This window comes from Magnolia sinica, chromosome 3 (assembly GCF_029962835.1).
Source record: "Magnolia sinica isolate HGM2019 chromosome 3, MsV1, whole genome shotgun sequence".
In the NCBI taxonomy this organism is placed as follows: domain Eukaryota; kingdom Viridiplantae; phylum Streptophyta; class Magnoliopsida; order Magnoliales; family Magnoliaceae; genus Magnolia; species Magnolia sinica.
In genome coordinates, this window is record NC_080575.1 from 105,773,250 (window position 1) to 105,799,090 (window position 25,841).

The following is a 25,841-nucleotide window of genomic DNA, read 5'->3' on the forward strand; positions in this document are numbered from 1 at the left end:
ACCTAATCCATCCATTCTCGGGCCCCATTCCTTCAAAATTTGCAAAACCCAACAAAAGAAACGAGACTTTACTTTAAAAGTTACAAAAGTTGATTGTCCATCCGATCCTGGATAGGAAAAAGGAGCAGTACATATTGATTACAACAGGGGAGATCCTATCACTCGTTTGGACTAAACATGGTCTGGATACCACTGGGGAGAGGATGAGAGAGATGTGAGAAAGAGGAAGAGAGTATGAAAATGACTTAAAGCTCAGAATTCTACTTCAGGTTTTTAAAAATGACGAAAAGAAGTCATGATGCATGCATAATACCTTATGATTAAAATCCTAATGTGTGTTCCAAACAGTTAAGCATAAAACATCATTTTTAAAATTTATAATTAGGTACATAACAAGCTATCTAAGTGGGCCTAGAATTCTTGAAATTATTGAGGGATCCAGTTAAGTCTCTGCTTTGGAAGTTTACCCAAAACTCAAGGGAGAAACAAGGTTCTTTCTTTGCCTTTCCATCAAAGCTCATTTTATTGTCAGTTCATGACTTCACTCTCATCTGTTTTACATATAGGAATGCTAATTTGAGCACCTCGCACATGGAATCAAGCCATACTTATAGGATCCTACATTTTCTACTGATGTTTCTCAGTTTCTTTTATTCAAAGATAAACCAATGCCACCATAGCAATCATTAGTTTGCAAGAATATATATATATATATACACACACACACACATATGACATATACACAACAAAGTATATATCAGCCTAAGAGTACTTTTATAATTATTGAGTATATAATACATCATCTCACCCTAATTAAGGTTATTGAGCATTCTACAAAACTATACTCTTTCACATCTCATGAAGTTCTACCCACATGGCTTAGTTAACGGAAAAATAAAATAAAAATGCTAGGATGAGCTTGCTCATGCAGTCCTTATCTTATCTTTTGCCTTCTAAGTGTAGCACAGCCACATTTGTCATTATTTGGACTACTGAGTTGAAAAGGATTTTCCTGCGATAGAGAAGAGAACAATCAAAAGCTTTCATATGGCCCACACAGCAATCGTAGGACCACAGTAACAATTGCCTAATGTACAAATCACACCACATGCATTGTCCAGTGGAGATGGGATACCCTGCCCACTAGGGTGGTCAGACAGCGACTTGACGGTTTATTATTTTCTATTGTTAACATCAAGAAGTAAACTTATCTTGGATGGATCAAAATCACTAAATATATGGAAGAAGAAAAGGTAAAGTAGATAAAATTATGGGTTTGCTAACCAGATAAGCCAGTAGCAGTACCACCAGGCAATTGATGGTTTGGCTCAACATTAAGTGTGGCCCACCTAATGAGTAAATCAAATTGATTTTCAAGAAGGGCGATCTTCATGGTGGTGTCTACTTTTTTTCATGGCATAGATGCCCCGCACAATTTTCATGCTAGTCCAAAAGTTGGTATGTCACCCAAAGTAATAGTGATCTGTTCTGGCACGAAAAATGATTTAGATGGTAACTTCAATGTGCATTTAGAAGTTTTATGGAATTAAAAATTTGCCCACCTGATTAATGGATTGGATTATCCCTCTCTGCTGGCCCCCCATAATGATTGGATCTTGCACACGTGCTGTGATTTGGGGAGGTAATGGGTCAGGTTTAGACTGGGCACAAAGCCTGACCTTGGCATGAGCATAGCACCACAAGCCCAAGTTCATTGCGATCTGATCCCGCCTAACCAGAAAATGAAATACCTATTCCAAACATTTACAGGGAGGGTCTCACATGCATAGATAAATTAACATTGGAAGAATGAAAACTAGCTATTTAGGTGCAATATGCATGTATTGCCTAACCTGTAATGGGAATGTATATTTATAGGATAAAATACTTGCTAATTAAGTCAGACCGGGCTGGGCTAGGCAGGATGGATCAGGGTTATATGACTTGAGCCCAAGCTGGATTGACTTGTCTAGGTCAGTTGCACTGGGTCGACCTGGACTGAGTCAAGTCTGATCCAGATGAACGGTTGTCAGCTCAGAAAATATGGGTGACTCGGCTTGACCAGCCAATTCACTCCCAAGTCTGCTGAGTTCCAACTTGACTCTGAGTCAAGCAGGTCAGCCAGAGTTGTCTCTTAAAACCATGATTACAATATGTGGCTCCTGGCCTATGTTTCAGAAGTCCCACAGATTTAGCAAATCCTGTGCATCACTTTTCTTCAATTGAATGCGGATAACGTTAACTATCTTTGTTTCAAACAATCCTTTGGATCGGATGTCTAAGATCATCTGATGGGTATGTGTTTTGAACCATATAGAGCACAGAAAACTAGATAAACGGTTCTTATTGATTCTTCATCTAACAGCATGTTGTTCACTCCCCAAGTATAGGGTTGTGATGTAGTAATAAACTCGGTAAGACTGAGGTCGAATCCACAGGGACTGATACCTTTACGTTATCTGAAACCAAGTAGAACTAGAACTAGACTAAGATGTGATCTAAACAAAATAGAATTAATGAATAATGGTGAGAGATTAATGTAAAACTTTAAGGAATTCAGAGGAAGGAAACTAGGGATTTAGAGGATCCACTTGTAGAGATCAGGGAGATCTTATGCCTGCATCAAGGATTATGGAATTCAAACTGAACTTACTTGATCTGGTTTTCAAGAGATGAAAGGTATCTGAATTAGAATGAATTCCATCATCAAACCATGCCCAGGAGACAGAGCAAACAACAGAATTAAACTAATTACCAACCAATCATCAATGCATAAAAGTTAGGAAGGATACCGCCATTCGACCATGCCCATGGAACAATGATGAACAACAGGGCTTCCTGACTTCATAACATAAAAAAAAGGGAAAGAAATACTCAAAGCCATTGCAAATCTATTGTAATTTCAGTCACAACAGACCATTAAAGACTAAAAAAAATATTCCTTTAATAATTAACTAAAATCACATTCAGTTTATGAATTTTAAATTACAGGAACAAAATATGATCTCCCGTCTCGCTACAGGCTTCACCTCTTAGCCCTAGCTAAGACGTTTAGCCAAGCATGATTAGGCTAAATCCTTAGAAGACAAAAGGGAAAGAAAGAAAAGAAAAATAATCCAAGGAAATAAGAAAACTTTCCTTCCTGTCTTGCTCCTCACGTCCGCCTCTGCCCACGTCCCTGCCAAACTCCAACTGAGCTCTCTCTCTCCCATTCCAGCCTCTCGTTTCCTCCCTTCTCTCTCCATCTTCTTTTGCTTTTATAGTCAGGGCCAACCTGCGTGTAACGGCGATGGATAATACACACAACAGCGTGTGTATCACGTTTGAGAACCACCTGCGAAGCGTTTCGCAAAAACTTGCTCCCGCCCAAAAGCCGGTCCCGTTGCTGATTTAACCCTGCATCTGGCTGCATGTCTAGGATCAAGACCTCCTGAGTTAGCATTCAGACGGTTCGGATCAGAAATCCGATCGTCATATGGGCCGTACAACGCCCCACGACGTCCGGACGCACGTTCGTGCGTAATACATGCGTAAGGCCTTCTCTGCGTAACTGGTGGGGCCCAAATCCCCTATCGTTTGATGAATCCACGCCGTCCATAAGATTCGTGACAAAATTTTGGTAAGAGGGGTGGATTTTGGATCAGATTCGGCGTGACCCATGGAAGAAATCAGCTGCAATAGTTGTAGGGCAGTCCATTTGTGACTATTGAAATCAACACGTGTGCGTGCATGAGTGCATAAAGTCAACATGGGTTTGGCTAAATCGAGCCCCTCTGCATGATGGACGGCTCGGATTGAGCATTTGGACCATGATGATGGCCCACTGAGATCATCCGCAGTCTCTGTTTCATGACAGAAACAGAGTTCTGTTTTTGAAGAGAGACGTCGCTATGTTGCCATGCACTCTTAGTGCAAAAAGTGTACTATGTACACTGTATGATGATTATGAGAAATCCACACCATCCATCTTGTTCCCCATTTCATTTGAGCCATGGGGGCCGAAGTTAAAGCGTATCTGGACAGCGGGTGGGCCCCAGATCAGGATTTTATGGACTGATCTGTTAGTTCAGCCACTTTCATGAGGATCCAATAGCTGAAATTTGACGTGTACGGTTAGTTTTTGGTCCTCGAGCCATGTATAAAGTTTCGAGCCAAACAGATGATGGAAACCCAGTGATCTTGCATTCTGGCTGACTTTCAGGCCACTTGAGCTTCAGTTTCTCAATTTTCGCAGATCCCTGGCGTGTAATTCCGTCGATCTTGGTCCCCTGGAGTCCGTCCCTTGCCTTGGTGCATTCTGAACATTAAATCCGTGCTTTTAGCATCCCGATCCAGTCTCAGCTCGCAATTCCACCTTGCAACACAAACATGATTAAAATGGGCTATTCAACGGTACCATGTTCATAAATCCAGGCAATAACTGGGTCTGATATGCAATATTTGACCCTCAACACAACCCCCAACCAGCATTTTGCTAGTCCCGAGCAAAGTATGCGAAAAAATAGGTTGAGAATTACAGGACAATCTTTATGAACTCAAGTATTTTTTTTTTTTTAAAAAAAAAAAGCAATCTAGATTCGAAAATTCTAAGATGCATGAATGTTGGACATTACTTCCTCCTGGAATCAAGTGCACAATAAATTTCATAATCAACTTTAAAGTATTTATGCATTAATTAGAACAATTCTAAACAATGAGTATCATGAGTGTATAATGAAATCTCGGCTTATCATCATTAAGAAATCCAATAGATAATTTCTATGATAACATTAATAATCAAAACAGTATTTAGGACACTCAAAACCTAAACCAGAATTTGCCTTACAATTCTTTTTTTTTTTTTTTTTTTTATTCTTCCCACTTTTGATTTTTTTCATCGAGGGAGAGGAGAATCGAATCCGCACCTATAGGGAGCAAACCTATGGTGAAGATTATTCGCCTAACCTTTTCCAAAGGTATCTCTTCTTTTTTTTTTTTTTTTTTTTTTTTTTTTTTTTTTTTTTTTTTGGCAAATTTTCCAAGCTGGTTCCTTACATGCTTAGTGATTACCAAGTTAACCCTTTAATATCAAACTGAAATCTTGATGTGAAAGCGAGATGTGACATGTGAAATCATAACTCAATCAATGTTTAAAACTTCTAATTATAGATTAACACTTCAAACTTAACTGTGAAATCTAATATAATAGATAACTGAATCTAAGAGTCATAAATTACCAACTTCACTTATCTTGTAATTTTAAATCCAAGATGGTTGTCAAAATCGCTTCGAATTCAACAAAATGTCAGAAAATTTTTAAAATTTTCACAACTTTCACAACTTTTGTTCAAGACCAAGAAAATGCTGATTAGGTCACCTAATCTCCCACCATCAACCTAAAATCTACATTGTCCTCAATGTAAAAGATATGAGCGTGCAATGCACTTGGGACAACGAAAAGTGAATATGAAGTGATGGGAAGATAGTACCTGGATGATGAGTCGAGAGACACTTTCCAAGAGATCGCAGCATGGGCGTCAGTCAGCACGAGAGAGAAGGCATCACAAAAATAACAAAAATAAAATCCTACCTATACCACTTTTGTATGTGCTCTCGATTGCATTTAGCGTATGCAACAAGCCTTTAAACCCCTAGGTTGCCCCGAGTGGACGAGTTGTAGTCTCGTGAGGGTTTGCAGTAATGTTACCCACAAACATTGAACTAACTAAATAAAAAAAAAAACAAAATGAAATGAAGAACTGGGTTACCTCCCGGGAGCGCTAAGTTTACCGTCTTCAGCCAGACAAATAAAGCAACTACCCTAGTCCTAAGAAAACAGGAAACCTACCTATACCTCCATCAGACTAGGAGATCAATCCTGGTAAACAGGATCAGTCAGAGGCATGGACATGTCCTCTGAATCAAATTTCTCGACAAATGGTTTCAATCGATGTCCATTGACTTTAAACTCCTTGCCATTGTCGGGATCTCTTATCTCAACGGCCCCATGAGGAAAAACAGTAACAACAATGTAAGGGCCGGTCCAACGAGATCGAAGCTTACCCGGAAAGAGATGTAATCGAGAATTGTACAAAAGGACCTTCTGACCAGGCGTGAATGATTTTCGCAAAATGTGTTGGTCATGAAATGCTTTCATCTTGTCCTTGTAAATTCTCGAATTATCGTACGCATCATTCCGGATTTCCTCAAGTTCATTCAATTGAAGTTTGCGTAGCGAGCCAGCGTTGTCCAGATTGAAATTAAGATTTTTGATCGCCCAGTATGCTTTATGTTCTAGCTCCACAGGCAAGTGACAAGCTTTCCCATAGACAAGTCTAAAGGGAGACATTCCAATAGGGGTTTTAAAGGCAGTACGGTATGCCCATAAGGCATCGGTCAATCGGATTGACCAATCCTTACGATCAGGATTAACCGTTTTCTCCAAAATGTGTTTAATTTCCCTATTAGAAATCTTAGCTTGCCCACTTGTCTGTGGGTGATATGGGGTGCTCACCTTATGAGAGATACTGTATTTCTTCATTAAGCTATCAAATGGTTTATTGCAAAAGTGTGAGCCCCCATCACTAATGATGGCTCGAGGCGTTTCGAATCGAGAAAGGATGTTTTCTTTTAGGAATTTAATGACCGTGCGATGGTCATTAGTTCGACACGGAATCGCTTCGACCCATTTAGTGACATAATCCACGGCGAGCAAAATATACAGATTTCCAAACGATTGAGGGAATGGTCCCATGAAATCGATGCCCCAGCAATCAAATGCTTCAATGATAAGGATGAGATTCAAAGGCATCATATTTCGTCAGGACAATGCTCCCAATTTCTGACAACGCTCACAAGCTTTGCAAAACTCATGAGTGTCCCTAAACATAGTGGGCCAGTAAAAGCCACACTGCAGAATCTTGGATATGGTCTTTTTATCAGAAAAGTGACCACCACAGGCCTGTGAGTGACAGAAGGAGATGACGCTCTGATGCTCATCGTCTGGTACACATCTCCTTAAGATTTGGTCTGGGCAATATTTAAATAAATAAGGATCATCCCAGAAAAAGTTGCGCACCTCGGTGAAGAATTTCTTCTTATCTTGCGTAGTTCACTGTGTCGGTATGGAACCTGTGGCAAGATAATTAGCAATATCAGCGAACCAATGAGAATGAGAGACTCTAAACAGTTGTTCATCAGGGAACATATCATTGATATGGGTCGCCTCATGGGAATCAGAGGTATTAAGGCGAGAAAGGTGATCGGCCACTACGTTCTCTACTCCCTTTTTATCTTTAATTTCCAAATCAAATTCTTGGAGTAGAAGGATCCATCGTATCAAACGGGGCTTAGAATCATTCTTAGAAAGAAGATACTTAAGTGCCGCATGATCTGTGTAGATAATGATCTTGGATCCGATCAAGTAGGACCTAAATTTGTCCAAGGCGAACACTACAGCTAAGAGTTCCTTTTCCGTAGTCGAGTACTTCACCTGGGTAGAATTTAAAGTTCTACTTACGTAATGAATGACGTAGGGCCTCTTATCTTTTCTCTGGCCTAGGACCGCCCCAAGAGCATAATCAGAAGCGTCGCACATAAGCTCAAAAGGAAGGCTCCAGTCAGGTGGCTGCATGATAGGTGCAGTAGTTAACGTGCCCTTAAGCTTGGTGAAAGCTTCCTGGCATTGCTCAGTCCACTCGTACGGAGCATCCTTTTGAAGAAGAGTACATCAAAGACGAGAGAGGAGACTAAAGTCCTTTATGAATCGCCTGTAAAATCCTGCGTGTCCTAAGAAGGATCGCACGTCTCTGATGTTCTTGGGTGGAGGTAGGTTAGAGATAAGATCGATTTTTGCCTTATCTACCTCGATTCCCTTGGACGAGATGATATGCCCAAGGACAATTCCCTTCTGAACCATGAAATGACACTTCTCCCAATTAAGTACCAAGTTCTTTTCTTCACATCTTTTCAGCACACATTTAAGACTTTCCAAGCACTTACTGAAAGATGGACCGTAAACAGAGAAATCGTCCATGAAGACCTCTAGATATTGCCCCACCATATCAGAAAAGATACTAAGCATACATCGCTGAAAGGTGGCAGGGGCATTACATAGCCCGAATGACATCTTTCGGTAGGCAAAGGTGCCGTAGGGACATGTAAATGTGGTCTTTTCCTGGTCTTCAGGGGCTATCTCTATCTGGTTGTAGCCCGAATACCCGTCAAGGAAACTATAATAGGAATGACCAGCTAACCTTTCTAGGATTTGATCAATGAATGGTAAAGGAAAGTGGTCTTTCTTCGTGACGGTATTTAACTTCCTGTAGTCAATGCACATTCTCCAACCAGTAGTGACTCTAGTTGGCACGAGTTCATTATTAGCATTGGCTACGATGGTGATTCCGGACTTCTTAGGGACCACTTGAGTTGGACTCACCTATTGACTATCGGATATAGGGTATATGATACCCACGTCTAATAGTTTAAGAACCTCGGCCTTAACCACTTCCTTCATGTTTGGATTTAGTCTACGTTGTGGTTGCCAAGCGGTTTTTGCATTATCCTCAAGATATATGTGGTGAGTACAAATCGAGGGATCGATTCCCTTGAGGTCCGCTATCGTCCATCCCAGGGCTCCTTTATGCTCAATGAGAGTAGATATGAGCATACTCTCCTGTTCTTTCTCCAGGTGGGCAGAGATCACCACCGGGTATGTGTCATCTTGACCTAAATAGGCATATTTCAAATCAGAGGGCAAAGGTTTTAGGTCAAGCTTCGGCGGCTTGAGGTTAGATGGTAGAGGCACTGCATCGGTTTGTGGCAATTCTTCAAATTGTGCCCTCCACCGGTTAACTTCAAGTACAGGTGCAGTATCAAGAAAGGCACATGTCTCCCTAATCATGTCATCATCAAAATCATGGGAGTAGGCCAGGCAAGTCTCTAGAGGGTCAGAGGATAAGGTCAGAGGTGTCGTATCTTCCACTAAAGAGTCAATCATGTTAATGTCGTGGAAATCGTCATCCTCCTCTAAGTTTCTGCCGTTATTGAAAAAGATGTTTGACTCTAATGTCATATTCCCAAAAGACATAGTCATGACACCATTCCTGCAATTGATAATTGCATTTGAAGTGGCAAGGAATGGGCGGCCAAGAATGACGGGGATCTGAGTGCTTATGTTATTGATGGGTTCGGTGTCCAGGATGATAAAATCTACAGGGTAGTAAAATCTATCAACTTTGACCAACACATCCTCGATTATCCCTCTTGGTACACGAACAGAGCGATCAACAAGTTGTAGTGTGGTTAGGGTGGGTTTTAATTCACCCAAACCTAACTGTTTGTATACCGAGTAGGGAATCAGATTGACGCTCGCTCCTAAGTCAAGAAGTGCGTGATCAATTCGATGGTTCCCGATTACACATGATATGGTTGGGCTAATGGGATCTTTGAATTTCTGTGGCACGTCTTGCTTTAGGATAGCACTCATTTTCTCAGTCAAGAAAATTTTCTTTTGAATACTTTGCCGTCTTTTGGTCGTGCATAAGTCTTTCAGAAATTTGGCATATGAAGGAATCTGTTTCACGACATCAAGTAGAGGAATGTTGACTTTCACTTGTTTCAACACCTCTAAAATATCCTGAGAGTTAGAGAGAGGTTTTGGTGAAACCAACCGTTGGGGGAACGAAGCAACTGACTTCTCTAGAAGTTCCGGTTCTAATTTTTGTGGGGCATCACTAGCTCCATCATTGTTGTCCTCTTCTGGTTCTTGAGGTTTTTCGGGTCTAACCGGAAGAGTTTTATCGATGATCTTTCCACTCCTAAGAGTGGTGATGGATTTAGCGTGCCCCATCTGATTTGAAGAGCTGGGATCATTAATCTCGTACTGCGGTTTAGGATTGGGGAGAGGTTGTGCAGGAAGCATCCCCTTTTCTATAACCGTCATATGAGAATCTATCTTTTGCATAAAATCTGTAATTCCCCGCATTGCTTGAGCCAGCTCTTGTATGGAATTTTGAACCGGTTCCTCTTGAGGTTTCACTTGGTTTGGATTTTGATTGAAGAAACCTGGAGGAGTAGCCATTTGTCCATTCCTCCAACTAAAGTTTGGATGATTTTTCCAACCAGGATTGTACGTATTGGAGTTAGGTCCGGTAAAAGGTCTTTGATAGTTGTTTACGGCATTGGCTTGTTCATTCAACATTCCTCGAAAGGCGGGTATTGTAGGACAATTTTCAGTTGTATGAATGTTGCAATCACAGATGCCGCAAACAATTTCATTAATCTTATCCTTCTTTCCTTCCATGGCCTCAACTTTCCTTATGAGCGTAGTCACTTTACACTTGAGATCATCCTCTTCTTTCAAGAGATATAATCCACCTTTCTCCTTTAATTGAGTCGGCCTAGACGTGGTGTTCGACTTTGGGTAATAGTCCCAAGATTGTGTTTTTTCAGCCAGACTGTCGAGGTAGTCCCATACCTCGTCGACATCTTTATTAATGAACTCTCCATTACACATTGTCTCGAGCATTTGGCGCATGGAAGATGTCAGTCCATCGTAGAAAAAATTTGTAATGCGCCACGTTTCAAATCCGTGTTGTGGGCATGAACTGACCAAATCTTTGAACCTTTCCCAACATTGGAAGAATGTTTCATCTTCCTTTTGGGCAAAGTTTATGATTGCTTTTCTGAGGGTAATCGTTTTATGATGTGGGAAGAATTTTTTTATGAATTCCCTCTGCATGTCTTTCTATGTGCCAATGGATCTAGGATGCAGTGAATGTAACCACGTCTTAGCTTTCTCTTTTAAGGAAAAAGGAAAGAGTTTCAGCCTGATTGTATCCTCAGATACATTAGGAAAACATAATGTAGCTATAATCTCATCGAACTCTTTCAAATGTAAATATGGACTTTCTGATTCAAGTCCATGGATTTTGGGAAGGAGTTGGATAACTCCTGGCTTGATGTCTATTTGTCCTGTGTTTTCAGGAAAAATCATGCATGAGGGCGTACTCACTCCCGCCGGTTGTAGATAATCTCGTAAAGTACGAGGCGGGGGTGCCTGTTGAACCTCATTCTCATCTTGGGTATCCTCTACCCTGGGTGGAAGTAGAGGAGGTTGGTCTTCAGCCATAACTTCAATTAACTCAGGGGATTTCGAGTGGTGTCTAGTCTTGCGATGGATAGTCAACCCCTCAACCAATCCTCCTTCCGTCAAAAGACGTCAAGTGTCGTCATGGGCCCACTTGGGCATGAAACACTCACAGCCCTCAACTAAATTCAAAGCCTAATCCTAAGAAAGGAAAAAAAAATCTAAAAAGAAAGAGAGGGAGAGTTGGAAAGAAATTACCAAATTGAAGCCCCTAAGTTAAGGACCTGCAAAATAAAACAAAATAAGTTAGATTCTAAAAAGGAGAGGAACAATCTTTTAAAAGAAAGGTAGTAGTAAACTGATTTCTAAAAGAAAGTGGAAACTTCTAAAATAAATTAGGAAAGTCCTAAACTAGAAAGTAAATTACTAAAAGAGAACTGAAAAATAGGAAGTAGAGAAGGAGCTTACCGAATGAGAAATTTCTATTTTAAAGGCTTACAAAAATAGAAGGTTAATCTTTAAAAAGGGAAATAAATAACCTTTCTAAAAACAAAAGAGGAAAGTTTCTAAAAATAAACTATTTCCTACAAATAGAGAAATACTAGAGTTAGAAAATTTCTAAGATTTAAACCTTAATTCTAAAAACAGAAAAAGTAGAGAAATTAGGAAGGAATTACCAATTTAAGAACTTATGTCAGGATCCTACAAAACAGGAAAACAGGTTAAGTTCTAAAAATAGAATAAAATAAAATAAAAACTTTTATCCTAAAGTAAGTAAAATCTTAATCCTAACCTAATTCTAAGACTAATTAATTTCAGAAAAACGTAGCCGTCAATCCCCGGTAACGACGCCAAAAACTTGTTCACTCCCCAAGTATAAGGTTGTGATGTAGTAATAAACTCGGTAAGACCGAGGTCGAATCTACAGGGACTGATACCTGTACGTTATCTGAAACCAAGTAAAACTAGAACTAGACTCAGATTTGATCTAAACAAAATAGAATTGATGAATAATGGTGAGAGATTAATGTAAAACTTTAAGGAATTCTGAGGAAGGAAACTAGGGATTTAGAGGATCCACTTGTAGAGATCAGGGAGATCTTATGCTTGCATCAAGGACTATGGAATTCAAACTGAACTTACTTGATCTGGTTTTCAAGAGATGAAAGGTATCTGAATTAGAATGGATTCCATCATCAAACTATGCCCAGGAGACAGAGCAAACAACAGAATTAAACTAATTACCAACCAATCAACAATGTATGAAGATCAGGAAGGGTAATGTCATCCTACCATGCCCATGGAATAATGATGAACAACAGGGCTTCCTGACTTCATAAACATAAAAAAGGAGAAAGAAATACTTAAAGCCATTGCAAACCCATTGTAATTTCAGTCACAACGGACCATTAAAGACTAAAAAAAAAATATTCCTTTAATAATTAACTAAAATCACATTCAGTTTATGAATTTCAAATTACAGGAACAAAATATGATCTCCCATCTCGCTACAGGCTTCACCTCTTAGCCTTAGCTAAGAGGTTTAGCCAAGCATGATTAGGCTAAATCCTTAGAAGACATAAGGGAAAGAAAGAAAAGAAAAATAATCCAAGGAAATAAGAAAACTTTCCTTCCTGTCTTGCTCCCCACGTCCGCCTCTGCCCACGTCCCTGCCAAACTCCAACTGAGCTCTCTCTCTCTCCCGTTCCAGCCTCTCGTTTCCTCCCTTCTCTCTCCATCTTCTTTTGCTTTTATAGACAGGGCCAACCTGCGTGTAACAGCGGTGGATAATACGCACAACAGCGTGCGTATCACGTTTGAGAACCACCTGCGAAGCGTTTTGCAAAAACTTGCTCCCGCCCAAAAGCCGGTCCCGTTGCTGATTTAACCCTGCATTTGGCTGCATGTCTAGGATCAATACCTCCTGAGTTAGCATTCGGATGGTTCGGATCAGAAATCCGATCACCATATGGGTCGTACAACGCCCCACGACGTCCGGATGTAATACATGCGTAAGGCCTTCTCTGCGTAACTGGTGGGGCCCAAATCCCCTGTCGTTTGATGAATCCACGCCGTCCATAAGATTCGTGACAAAATTTTGGTAAGAGGGATGGATTTTGGATCAGATTCGGCGTAACTCACGGAAGAAATCAGTTGCAATAGTTGTAGGGCAGTCCATTTGTGACCATTGAAACCAACACGTGTGCGTGCATGAGTGCATAAAGTCAACATGGGTTTGGCTAAATCGAGCCCCTCTGCATGATGGACGGCTCGGATTGAGCATTTGGACCATGATGATGGCCCACTGAGATCATCCGCAGTTTCTGTTATGAAACAGAAACAGAGTTCTATTTTTGAAGAGAGACGTCCCTGTGTTGCCATGCACTCTTAGTGCAAAAAGTGTACTATGTACACTGTATGATGATTATGAGAAATCCACACCATCTATCTTGTTCCCCATTTCATTTGAGCCGTGGGGGCCGAAGTTAAAGCGTATCTGGACAGCGGGTGGGCCCTAAATCAGGATTTTATGGACTGATCTGTTAGTTCAGCCACTTTCACGAGGATCCAATGGTTGAAATTTGACGTGTACGGTTAGTTTTTGGTCCTCGAGCCATGTATAAAGTTTCGAGCCAAACAGATGATGGAAACCCAGTGATCTTGCATTCTGGCTGACTTTCAGGCCGCTTGAGCTTCAGTTTCTCAATTTTTGCGGATCCCTGGCATGTAATTCCGTCGATCTTGGTCCCCTGGAGTTCGTCCCTTGCCTTGGTGCATTCTGAACGTTAAATCCGTGCTTTTAGCATCCCGATCCAGTCTCAGCTCGCAATTCCACCTTGCAACACAAACATGATTAAAATGAGCTATTCAACGGTACCATGTTCATAAATCCAGGCAATAACTGGGTCTGATATGCAATATTTGACCCTCAACACATGTGCTGTGGAGAGATGAATCTACTGTATTCCCATGTCACTGGCTCTACCCTGTCAGCTTACTAGGAATTAATTTTCTCATTAGAGGAGCACAAATGCAAGCTTGAGCACAAGCAGGACTCACATCTGAGCCATGTCTCATTTGGCAGCCACATCTAACCGGATTGAAGTTAGGCCAGCAGAAGATAGCATTCACATTCCCCACTTGTCTTTATTGATAGACGGCTGATATCATCCATGTTAGTGAATATAGACATCATATATATGGGATCGTGGAAATCTTGTTACAAACTGCGGATGGACTATAAGCCCAAAATGAAAGTCTAGATCATGGCACATGCAGTCTATATGTATGCATGTATCTGAAGCGTGCATGTTACCCTCAATTATCTAATTCCCATACCTGTTTTCCTTAAATCATTGGCTCTATTTCAATGTTAACAGCAACATGTAGGCTTAGATTTGAATGGTTATAATCTTTGCGGTTCCACCCATTAAATGGGTTCCAAGATTCCCAACAGATGAATTGTGTGGATCACTCAAAGATTACCCTTTCTTATATATGGTGCTACTCCAAATGGACACTGCCAAAGATTACTCACCTGATGAGTTGATGGTCCTATCAATGGGCAAATGGATCTTGATACTGGACTTGCTTGATACCAGAGTCACAGATCCATTTCTAGCCTTAATTTAGTGGTCCACTTGAGCATTTGCCGTGTAAAATATAAATAAAAAAATTACACTTGGCTTGACCAAACAAACCAGCTAAGAATTTGGGCCCAAAGCCATTCAGTCACAGCCTGTATTGGAATTTCGTAAAACCCAACAAAAAATGGAATTGACTAGAAGTCCTGAAATTATTGCTGGGTGTGAAATCAATCTCCGTCAAGCAGTCTGATCTGAAAGTTGAGGCCTCAAATACTTGCAGAAATGTGCCTATTGTGATTCACCTGTGTTTTAAAACCTATTAACATGCTTGTACACTGTGGTGTTGGGAGGTCCAGTCCAGTCTACTTTGGAAGTTTACACGACTCAAGGGAGAAACAAAAGTGGTCTTTACCTCTTTCCAACAAATCTCATCTTTATTGCCATTGTATGACTTCACTTGCATTGTTTTAGTTTTGCTAATTTGAGTACCTCAGGCATGGAAACAAGCCATACTCATGCGAGACTGGAGCTGCTCCTAAGGTTGTCCTAACAATACCTAGGAATCAGAATCCTCTCCAATACCTGTTGTAGGCAGAGCATGCAACTATCAAGCTCTGCGAGTCCACAGTAACATGTTTGTGATATTGACTCCATTCATCAATTATGCCACCTCATGTTACAACATGATTCAACCGATTAGGCCAATCCAAAACTCAGATGGGCCACACTACAGGGAACAATGGGATATAGTTGGGCTACAAGATTATTTATTTCCAGTCCATAAAATGTCCACTAACCATTCACGTAGCAAATCAGATCAGTGTAGGCTTTGACTTTCAAGCCATAGGATCCATGGATCAACCATGTGATCTCACCTTGATGTATTTGTTGTATATCCATGCCGTCCATATGTTTTCCATCTCATTTAGGACCCGATCCCAAACCTTAAGAAGATCCAAATCTCAGGTGGACTGTATCACTAGAAATAGTGATGAATGACATTAAAAGCTTTTTGCGGGCCACAAAACATTAAATAGCTGATCTTTATATTTTCCCTTCATACAGATCTTCTTGACATTATTAACATCTCAGATTTCAAATAAACATTACGAAAACCTTACAATAGCCCTTTGGTAATTTTGACGGTGAGGCACTCAATCACGCTGTTTCCTATGAGTGTTCCACCTGAGATTTGATTCTTGATAAATTTTGTAATCCCATCTAAAATGATCTGGAGAAATGGATGGATGGCGTGGATATACCCAAAATAAAAATAAAAATCATCAATGTCGTGGGTAACTCTTTTTTGATTTTTGTTCATTAGTGTAAGACAAGCTGTTCTTGTTCAGAGTAACATCAACCTCCTTCTATAAATACCCATCCTCGTAAGTTCGTAACAGAGCATAAGCAACAACAGCCATGGCCATACAGAAATCTCTCTCTCTTGCTTTTCTTCTTTTATTTTTAGAATTTCTTTCTTCCAATGCCTTTACAACAGCACCAGCATCCACACTTGGAGAAGCAGAGGCTCTCATGGAATGGAAAGCCACCCTCTTGTCACCACAAGCTCTCCATTCATGGTCACTTCCATCTGCTAATGCTAGTGCCAACACAATCTCTCCGTGCAAATGGTATGGGATCTCCTGCAACGGCCTTGGAAGCGTAATAGAGATAAGCTTACCCAGTGCAGGCGTACAAGGTAAGCTTCATAACTTGAGTTTCTCGTCATTTCCAAACCTCCTCCGTCTCAATCTCAGTGACAACACACTCACTGGAACCATCCCAGCTGATATCGGCACTCTTTCCAGACTCGTCTCCCTCAATATCTCTATGAATAATCTCTCTGGAGTTCTACCTCTTTCAATTGCTAACCTTTCTCACCTTTCAGAGCTCGACATCTGGTCTAATGAAATAACTGGGCCTATTCCTCCATCTTTAGGTAACTTGACCAGCCTGACAGTCCTCTACCTCTCTAAAAATCAAATTTCTGGTTCAATTCCTGCACAATTAGGAAATCTCAAGAATTTGTTTGAGTTGGCATTGTCACAAAACAATCTGACGGGTCCAATCCCTCCTGCTTTAGGTAATTTGAGAAACCTCACACTTTTGTACCTCTTCAGCAATCAAATTTCTGGTTCAATTCCTACACAATTAGGAAATCTCAAGAATTTGGTTGAGTTGGACTTGTCAAGTAACAATCTGAGTGGTCCAATCCATCTTGCTTTAGGTAATTTGAGAAACCTTACACTTTTGTACCTCTACAGCAATCAAATTTCTGGTTCAATTCCACCAGAAGTTGGGAATTTAATGAATCTGAACCATCTTGAGCTGTCAGACAACCTTCTAACAGGTTCTATTCCTTCCACTTTAGGGAACTTGACAAAACTGATGAACCTCCAACTCCAAAGAAATCAAATTTCTGGTTCAATTCCTCTAGAAATTGGGAATTTAGTAAATCCCAATGGGCTTGAGCTTGCTAGTAACCTTCTAACAGGTTCTATCCCTTCCTCTTTAGGAAACTTTACCAAGCTTGAACGCTTCTCTGCATTTGACAACCATTTAAATGGTGAGATCCCAAAAAGCTTTAGAAATTGCACTAGGTTAACTAGAGTTCGACTGGAGGGAAACCAGCTCATTGCAAATGTATCAGAAGTCTTTGGTGTATACCAGCATCTCTATTTCATGGATGTCAGCAACAACAGGTTGTTTGGTGAACTCTCACCAAACTGGGGAGAATGCAAAAACTTGACGAGGCTACAGTTATCTGGGAACAGGATCACTGGTAAAATTCCTCCCGAGATTGGGCAGTTGAAGCAGCTAGAGTACTTGGTCTTTCTTCAAACCTTCTAGAAGAAGAGATTCCAAAGGAATTTGAGAGGCTAACTTCTTTGTTCAATTTGAGTTTAAATGATAACCAACTTTCTGGTCAGGTACTGAAAGAGATTGGAAAACTCTCCAATTTGGAGGTTCTTGACTTGTCAATGAATCACCTAAGTGGTCCAATACCACCTCAATTAGGGGATTGCTCCAAACTCCGATATCTCAAATTGAGCGAAAACGATTTGAATGGAAGCATTCCATTGCAAATTGGTAACCTGGTATACTTACAGGATTTACTAGATCTCAGTCATAACTCGCTCAATGGAGAGATATCACCACAACTTGGGAAATTGCATGTGCTGGAAAAGTTAAACCTCTCCCACAACATGTTGTCGGGCTCCATTCCACCTTCTTTTGAAGCAATGTTCAGCTTGCAATCTATTGATTTTTCATACAATGCTTTGGAAGGTCCTCTTCCCAACAGCAAAAACTTTCAGAAGGCTCCTGCAATGGCATTCATAAAAAACAAAGGCTTATGTGGTGAAGTGCAAGGTTTGAGACCCTGCAACGCCCCTTCAATAAGGCATGGTGATGCAAGGAAAGGCCGCCAAGTTGTCATCTTCATTGTTCTTCCTCTCTTGGCAGCCTTGTTTCTTTTATTTATAGTCGTTGGTGTTTCTTCCATTTATTCCCAAAGACGAAGAAATAAAGAGAAGGTGGTTCTTGAAAGGAGTAGCAGAAATCCATTTTCAATATGGAATTATGATGGGATTGATGCATTTGAACAGATCGTGGAAGTGACAGAGGGTTTCGACGACAAATACTGCATCGGAATTGGAGGGTATGGAAAAGTTTACAAAGCAAATCTACCATCAGGCCAAGTAGTAGCTGTGAAGAAACTTCACCCACTCGAAGGTGGGGATCAATCCGATCAAAGAAGTTTTAGAAATGAGATTCGAGCATTAACAGAAATCCGCCATCGTAACATTGTGAAGCTTTATGGTTTTTGTTCCCATGCTCAATTCTCATTTCTAGTCTATGAGTACATGGAAAGGGGAAGCTTGGCTGGCATCCTAAGCAACGACAGAGAAGCTGCAGAGTTTGACTGGACTCTAAGGGCGAAGGTTATTAAAGGTGTGGCCCATGCATTATCTTACATGCACCATGATTGCACCCAACCAATTGTCCATCGAGACCTATCAAGCAACAACGTTCTGCTGAATTCGGAACTTGAGGCCTGTGTTTCTGACTTTGGCACTGCAAGATTGTTGATACCTGATTTGTCCAATTGGACTATGCTCGCCGGCACTTACGGATACATCGCTCTAGGTTAGCTGTTAATTCATTCTCCACACTATAAAAGTTTTATTAGCAATTGGTCTTTATTTTTTCTTAAGCTTTCCCTTTTATTTTATTTTATTTTTTGTTGGCAATTACATACTAAGGATTGTGCATAAGTTAACATACGGTTGTCAAATATTGCAATCTAGGGCAGCTGGAAGATTCCTTAATCCAACAACTGTAAGAGGCCTTGTAAAGAAACATACATGGGTTTGTATTTTTACAATCCCCAAAGTCAAAACTAATATAATAATGCAAATGAAGATAAAAGTAAGAATGTATTTTCTTTGCTACACTTGTGGTCCATCAGTTTACATTATGCATGGTAGAGATAATGTGGTTGCATGATAAGACTAACCATTGTTGAAGTTACCCAACTAACTTATGCATATGTTATCAGCTATTAAATTTGTGATGCTGACCATTTTTCTTAACTATACATTTGTTGACCACCAATTAGATGGATAGAATCCTCCAATAACTATAATTTTTGGAACCTATTCCATCGACAATATGGGCCATGCTTTTAGATGGTGTGGATATATTTACATGGATATTCCAAGTGTATAGATGGATGTGTTATCACTGTTTAAGAAATGATTGAAAAAACTCGTTACTTCTGGCATACGAGTAAATGTGAAAATGATGTGTAAGGAAATAAATGTGGAAATGATGCATACGGAAATAAGGCATCCTTCAATGCTCAGCCAAGAGATCCCAGAGGATGGTTGGGTTTCCTCCATTGCACAAGGGTTGATGTGATGTCCCACATAGTGAATGCCCCACACTATAAAAAAAAAAAAAGTTGTTCCAAGATCGAAAATCCTTGAAACAATGCCCAAAGTACCCAATCCTAGCCGATGAAATGTGCAATTACAATGATAACTACATACACATCAATGACTTGATTTACACGTGCCAACTTCTCATGCATTTGGGATTCCCGAGGCACATATAAAGGTAATCCCAAACATGCAGATGACCCAACACAATGATTAATCTGGTTCTTTTATTGAGCGGGCCACTACCATGTGAAAACAATGGATAATTTTAGAAAAAATTGCCAACAGTACACAATGTATACGAAACAATGGACCATCCAGACTTTTTCGATAGATCATCCAAAACTTTGGCCAATTCTCTGCACCTCTCAGATGTGCTGAGTATGTCTTATTTGGCATATGCACAGTTTATAGAGATGTCTTGGGGTTAACAAGCACAAAAACTTAGAAGATATGAAATCTAGATTAAGAAATAGAGGTAGGTTTGATATATGATTAAGAGTTTAGCTATTAATGATTAAGAATGAGAAATGATCATGACTGAATCATCTTCCTTCTTGCAGAGCTTGCATATACAATAAGGGTAACTGAAAAATGTGACGTATATAGCTTTGGCGTTGTGGCACTTGAAGTGATGATGGGAAGGCATCCTGGGGAGCTCATCTCCTCTTTGACACCACCAAGTAGACAAGATACACTGCTAAAGGATATGTTGGACCAACGTCTCCCAGACCCCACAGCTGTGGTTGCACACGAAGTCATATTTGTGGTGTCCATGGCACTTTCATGCATTCGGCTGGATCCAAACTCTCGGCCAACCATGCACCATGTGGCTCAAGAGTTATCTATTGGTGGGTCTTCCTTTTCTCTAGGGCCATTCCACGCACTTACATTACATCAACTCATGGATCTTGAGGTATAGTTGGGTGGATGAAAATCATCAAGGTTGAGGGTGTGTAGTGGCAAGAACATTATTACTGTGTGTTTATTGTATGAAAATCATCGTATGTGGAGAAGGTATTTTTCTTGCTATGATATGTACGTAATTTTAGTGTGTGGAATTGCTGTTTATCTAAAATGTAGATTTTCAGGTGAAGCTTCTCTTTCTTTGTGGCTCCCACTTGAATGTTTGTATATCGTTTTTATTGTATAAGTAAAGTTATAGGTGGTGTGCTCCTACATTTCTCTTAAAAAATAGTAGACTTCTGGGATTGGTGATCAAAACCCAAATGTTATAAAGGTATGTTGGAAGAATAAAAATGTTTCATTGTATGTGTGATGGTTATCTTCTAACTGAATGTCTTCTAAACCAAAGAATTTACCTTTTAGGAGATGTTATACTTTTTTGAAATAATAGTTTTCTACTAACGTATTATTAGGAGAAGAATGGGTATATTTATTAGCGAGAGAAGGTACCAATTGTAGTTTTGTTAATTGAAAAGGAAAAGAAGAAAAGAGAAAGAAAAAAGAGCAACGACTTCACACTCCGGCAATGTGACTCAAGATAATTATACTATACCTCAAGTCAAAGTGTCTACTAAACATGGAGTGGAATTGGCACATGACCAGATGCAATTCCATCCCACCTAAGCCCATCTAATCCAGCGGGCCAAACAGGCCCTAAATCTACTCCATGAATAATTGGTAGGATTTGAGAGCTGATGCAGCCTGCTTTCTTCACCCATTATGTAAAGTTATAAGGACACATGAGTCACTCAAGAATAACATAATTTCACAACAAAGATGGACCACATTCCTAATATTTAAATTAAGGTGACTTGCATAAGCTCCATGAGCCCATTTCTACTTTGAATCCAGCTTTAAAATACTAGCTTGGTCCATGGGCAAAGCTTGGGCCTTTGTTAAGACCCTAATTTCATTTGCTCCTATAAGTATCCCACTCTAGTCATCCCCTAGACAACAACCCATTCTTCATGAATGCATACAGCTGGTTTCGCTTCTTTGGACATCTATTTCATTGTGTATGTGTGCCCCACTTGATCAACAGATGGATTAACAACATTTAAATGCAAAATAGTGATTTTATCAAATTTGGGCTGGGAAGGATCGAGTCGGGCCTAGCCAATTTTCGAGGTCAGCTTTTGGTTTCTCTGCTGGGCTGGTACGGGCCATGGCATAAGTATAGGCCCAGCCCAAACCCGGCCAAGACAAACCAAGTTTGAGTCGAAAGTGAGCCTGGCCCGAGGCCCAACAGAGCTTTGGACACCAAAATATAAACGGCCAAACAGAGCATCAGAGTGGTTGGGTTGGAGAAAGGTTGCAGGTTTCTCATCTCCCACTCCAATGGGGAGACCGAGAAGAACACAGTTTCATCGAAGCCTAATATGGTAATTTCACTAATCTCTAACTCTAATCTCATCATCTTCCATTTCCTCATGTAAGGAAAAAAGAAAAGAAAGAAAGAAAGAAAATAATGAATTTCCATTTTAATTTATAAGGGAAAGGGACGGGAAGCTTTGGGAAGAGAAGGAACAAGACACACACTCTCTGCGTGCGGTGCGGGCGCCATAACTTTCATCTTCAGAAGAGCAGATGTGCTTCTTGCGCTTATACCGCTAGCCGTATCCACAAGCGTACGTAATCTACCGACCCCTGCTTTTTTAATATTTCTCCAATTTTGGAAGCTCAATTCGGTTTTTATGCATTAGTTGGGTTTGGATATTCTGCTTAATCATTCTTTGATTATTATTTTTCATGCGTTTTTTTTTTTGCTGTGGAAATGATTCCCCACCAGCCCACTGGTCAAAACTACTGATCAATCAATCTCCTCTGTTTCAACCAGAGGCAACACATGCCAAAAGGGAATCAACGCACGCTAAACACGAAATTTTAATAAAAGTAACCACAATGTGCTGTTACACGCAAAGCCAAAGAGGCAGTTATCAACCTAATATAATAAGAAATGACCAAAACGCCCTTGAATCTCATCACAAACATATAGGCTTATCTTAAATTGGTTGTACCTCACTTTAACTGTATCAGAATTGTATGATCATGGGATCATTCTGAAGCTGGCTCGATAGTGACCAATTTCATGACGTTCTAATGTTGTTATGCCCAGAAAGTGGCACACCAAAAAGTGACGAAATACCAAAGGGAAACTTGTTGAACCAAATACGGACTCAGTCTAACCCTAAAAATTAATTTAAATAAATAAATCCTATGAATTCGAGGACCATTTGTTTGATTCCATGGGCCCCATAATATATATCTGGCTGTTCATCTCATCAAACTTTGGATCAGGCATAGATCATCAATCAAGACAATATGGATGGTTGGAGTAGTTAGGTCTTTGGTCAGCCAGATTTCGTGGCCTTTTGGGTGCAGCAAATGTCCACATTCAATGGGAAAAACTCAGAACATTTGCCATATGGACCATTTCATGGGTCACAGTTTTTTATTCCTTTCTTTATCTTCTTGTAATGTATATAGTTTTAGCAGATTCTGTAAGTATGTTGTTTACTGATTATCTTTAAGAAACAGATAACTGGAGTGTGAAGGCCATTAGGAGGAAGACAACCGGAATGGGAAGGATGAGGTATTTACATCATGTGCCTCAAAGGTTCAAGTGCAATTTCAGAGAAGGTAGTCTTTGCTTCTTCCATCTTTGTCAAGATTGAACCTTTTTTTTTTTTTTTTGGTGCCTAGCAGTTTGATAGCTTTTGAGACTGATTTTCTCCTTTTTTAGGGACCCAAGTGGCTCCGAGGAAGACAACTGCTGCTGCATAGAGGAATTGCTTCAGTTTTGGGGCATGTCTCAAGTATCCAGTTCCTGTAATTTGATCTTTTTGAATTTTATCAATTAGGTTCTTTTACACTGGAGATATTGCTATCTTCTATAGAGAATAGACTTTTTGACATCTTAAATTGCCGAATAAGCATGAAGTTTTTATATTGGGATAAACCATTCTTTGGTATAAACATGAAGTTTTGATGTTGGGATAAACGATTCTTTCCTTTTCTGTATATTTGCCAGTTGCATTTTCCAGCTCAAGCAGGAGGATTTCTGTTGACCCTTTCGATAGACCTAATGCCCAAGAGATTAGAAAGAGCAAAAATAGGTTTGCTGGTCTTATGTTGAATGTTCATGATCTTGGTAAACCTTCAGTGACAGATTGTGTCTTACCTAATATTTTTAGAATTGAGTTTTCATTTGTAACTAGATGCATCATCTTTCATTTCGCTACTCAAATCATGGGTTTAGGGCCTGCAAGATGTTGCAAATTCTATGAACTTTAACCAATTGTCGCTTTTCGTCTTTTTGTCAGCATTACATACTTTTTATATACCTAATGCATATACAAGTTATAACTGATGCTGCTGTTAAACATCAATCTGATGTTCACGTGTTGCCTGGTTATTAACTTCCTAATGGATATTTTGACTTCCTGACCAATTCTGGCCTGAGAATCTGCTATAGATAAAATTATTTACTAACAACTAGCAATATTATCCTTCTAACATGTTTGGCTTACAAATGCAGGTTGTGTTTCAGCTTTGACTGGTGAACTTGCACGTTCTTAATAAAATGGCTGACTTGTGTTTTTAGTGAACTGACCCGCTTCACCTAGGAGTTTCAGTCCCAGCCAAAACCCATCCTGTTTCAGTTATGAGTTCTGATCCCAACCAATCCGACAGTCTGGTCCATTCCAGGTAAGTAAACACCGGTCATTGCTGAGGCTAATCAAACTGGGAGCTCCTCATTGATCAAGTTAGTTTAATGTGCTATTTTTTCTTCCTCTTATGGTTTCTGGATGAATTTGATTATTTTTCACTTTAGCCATACAATTGATGTAAATGAATCAGCTAGTTAGAACATCAGATCAGTGAGATAATTGATCATCTGAATCAACTTTCCATGAAACTACCTTCCAAAATTGATAATAATATTAATAAAACTAAACTAAACTAAACGAGGTCTGAAACTTGAGTCAGGCCTGCCGCTACCATAAATAGCCTGAAATGACAGCTTTGTAACTATTTCAGTTAGGATTAGCATCCCAAATCTGCCAATCTTCACCATCCCGAGAGATGTTCTGAACACAAAATCCTGACCCTTGACCACTTAAAATGGAGGGTATTAAGAATATAATTTATTTGCCTTGGATAATTGAAAAGCCCGATCAGTCATTGCGCATCTATGTCAATCCTCTTACGTGCCTTGGATAAATTAAGAAAAGAAGAAGAAGAAGAGGAAGAAGAAGAAGCAGCAGCAGCAGCAGCAGAACCCTGGAAAGTCCTTTCAGAAGGCTCTCGCAGAGGCATTCATAAGAAACAAAGGCTTATGTGGTGAAGTGCAAGGTTTGAGACCCTGCAATGCTCCTTCAACAAGCGATGGTGATGCAAGAAAAGTCCACCAAGTTGTCATCTTCATTGTTCTTCCTCTCTTGGTGGTCTTGTTTCTTTTATTTGTAATCGTTAGTTTTTCTTCCATTTTTTATCAAATAAGAAGAAAAATAGAAAGAGGGGTTCTTGAAAGGAGCAGCGGAAATCCATTTTCAATATGGAATTATGATGGGATTGCTATATTTGAAGACATTGTGGAAGCAACGGAGGGTTTTGACAACAAATACTGCGTCGGAACTGGAGGGTATAGAAAAGTTTACAAAGCAAATCTACCATTGGGCCAAGAAGTAGCTGTGAAGAAACTTAATCCCTTCAAAGGTGCAGATCAAATTGATCAAAGAAGTTTTAGAAATGAGATTCAAGCATTAACAGAAATTTGTCATCGCAACATTGTGAAGCTTTATGGTTTTTTTTCCCATGCTCAATTCTCATTTCTAGTTTATGATTACATAGAAAGGGAAAGCTTGGCTAACATCCTAAGCAACGATGAATTAGCTACATAGTTGGACTGGAATATTAGGGTGAAGGTTATTAAAGGTGTCGCCCATGCATTATCTTACATGTACCATGATTGCACTCGGCCAATTGTCCATCGAGACCTATGATGCAATAACGTTCTGTTGAATTCAGAATTTGAGGCCTGTGTCCCTGACTTCGGCACTGCCAGATTGTTGATACCCGATTCGTCCAATTGGACCACCCTTGCAGGCAGTTATGGATACATCGTTCTAGGTTAGTTGTCAATTCATTCTCCATGCTTTAATAGTTTTATTAGCAACTGGTCTTTAATTTTTTGTAAGATTTTCTATTTTTTGTTGGAAATTACATAGTAAAGTTGTGCATGAGTTGTCAAATGTGGCACTCTAGGGAAACTGG

At 39.9% G+C, this 25,841-nt stretch overlaps 2 protein-coding genes and 1 non-coding gene across 3 annotated transcripts; all 3 read left to right on the forward strand.

Annotated features, from left to right (window-relative positions):
* The first annotated feature begins 10,565 nt into the window (after positions 1-10,565).
* Positions 10,566-10,672, forward strand: LOC131241572 (small nucleolar RNA R71). Its single transcript, XR_009169132.1, has one exon. It is a non-coding gene; the product is annotated as a small nucleolar RNA R71 (small nucleolar RNA).
* Positions 10,673-16,188: 5,516 nt separating this feature from the next.
* Positions 16,189-20,520, forward strand: LOC131239031 (MDIS1-interacting receptor like kinase 2-like). Its single transcript, XM_058236593.1, has 5 exons — positions 16,189-16,594; positions 16,667-16,738; positions 16,949-17,484; positions 17,586-18,804; positions 20,162-20,520. The coding sequence occupies exons 1-5, from the start codon at positions 16,189-16,191 to the stop codon at positions 20,518-20,520; spliced, it is 2,592 nt and encodes an 863-aa protein (XP_058092576.1).
* Positions 20,521-21,942: 1,422 nt separating this feature from the next.
* Positions 21,943-23,565, forward strand: LOC131240566 (large ribosomal subunit protein eL37z-like; the record flags this gene model as incomplete). The annotated part of the gene is made up of 4 exons (XM_058238856.1): positions 21,943-21,946; positions 22,058-22,192; positions 23,103-23,204; positions 23,308-23,565. Coding segments are annotated over 4 exons (282 nt in total), but the record flags the coding sequence as incomplete, so codon positions are not given.
* Positions 23,566-25,841: the final 2,276 nt, after the last annotated feature.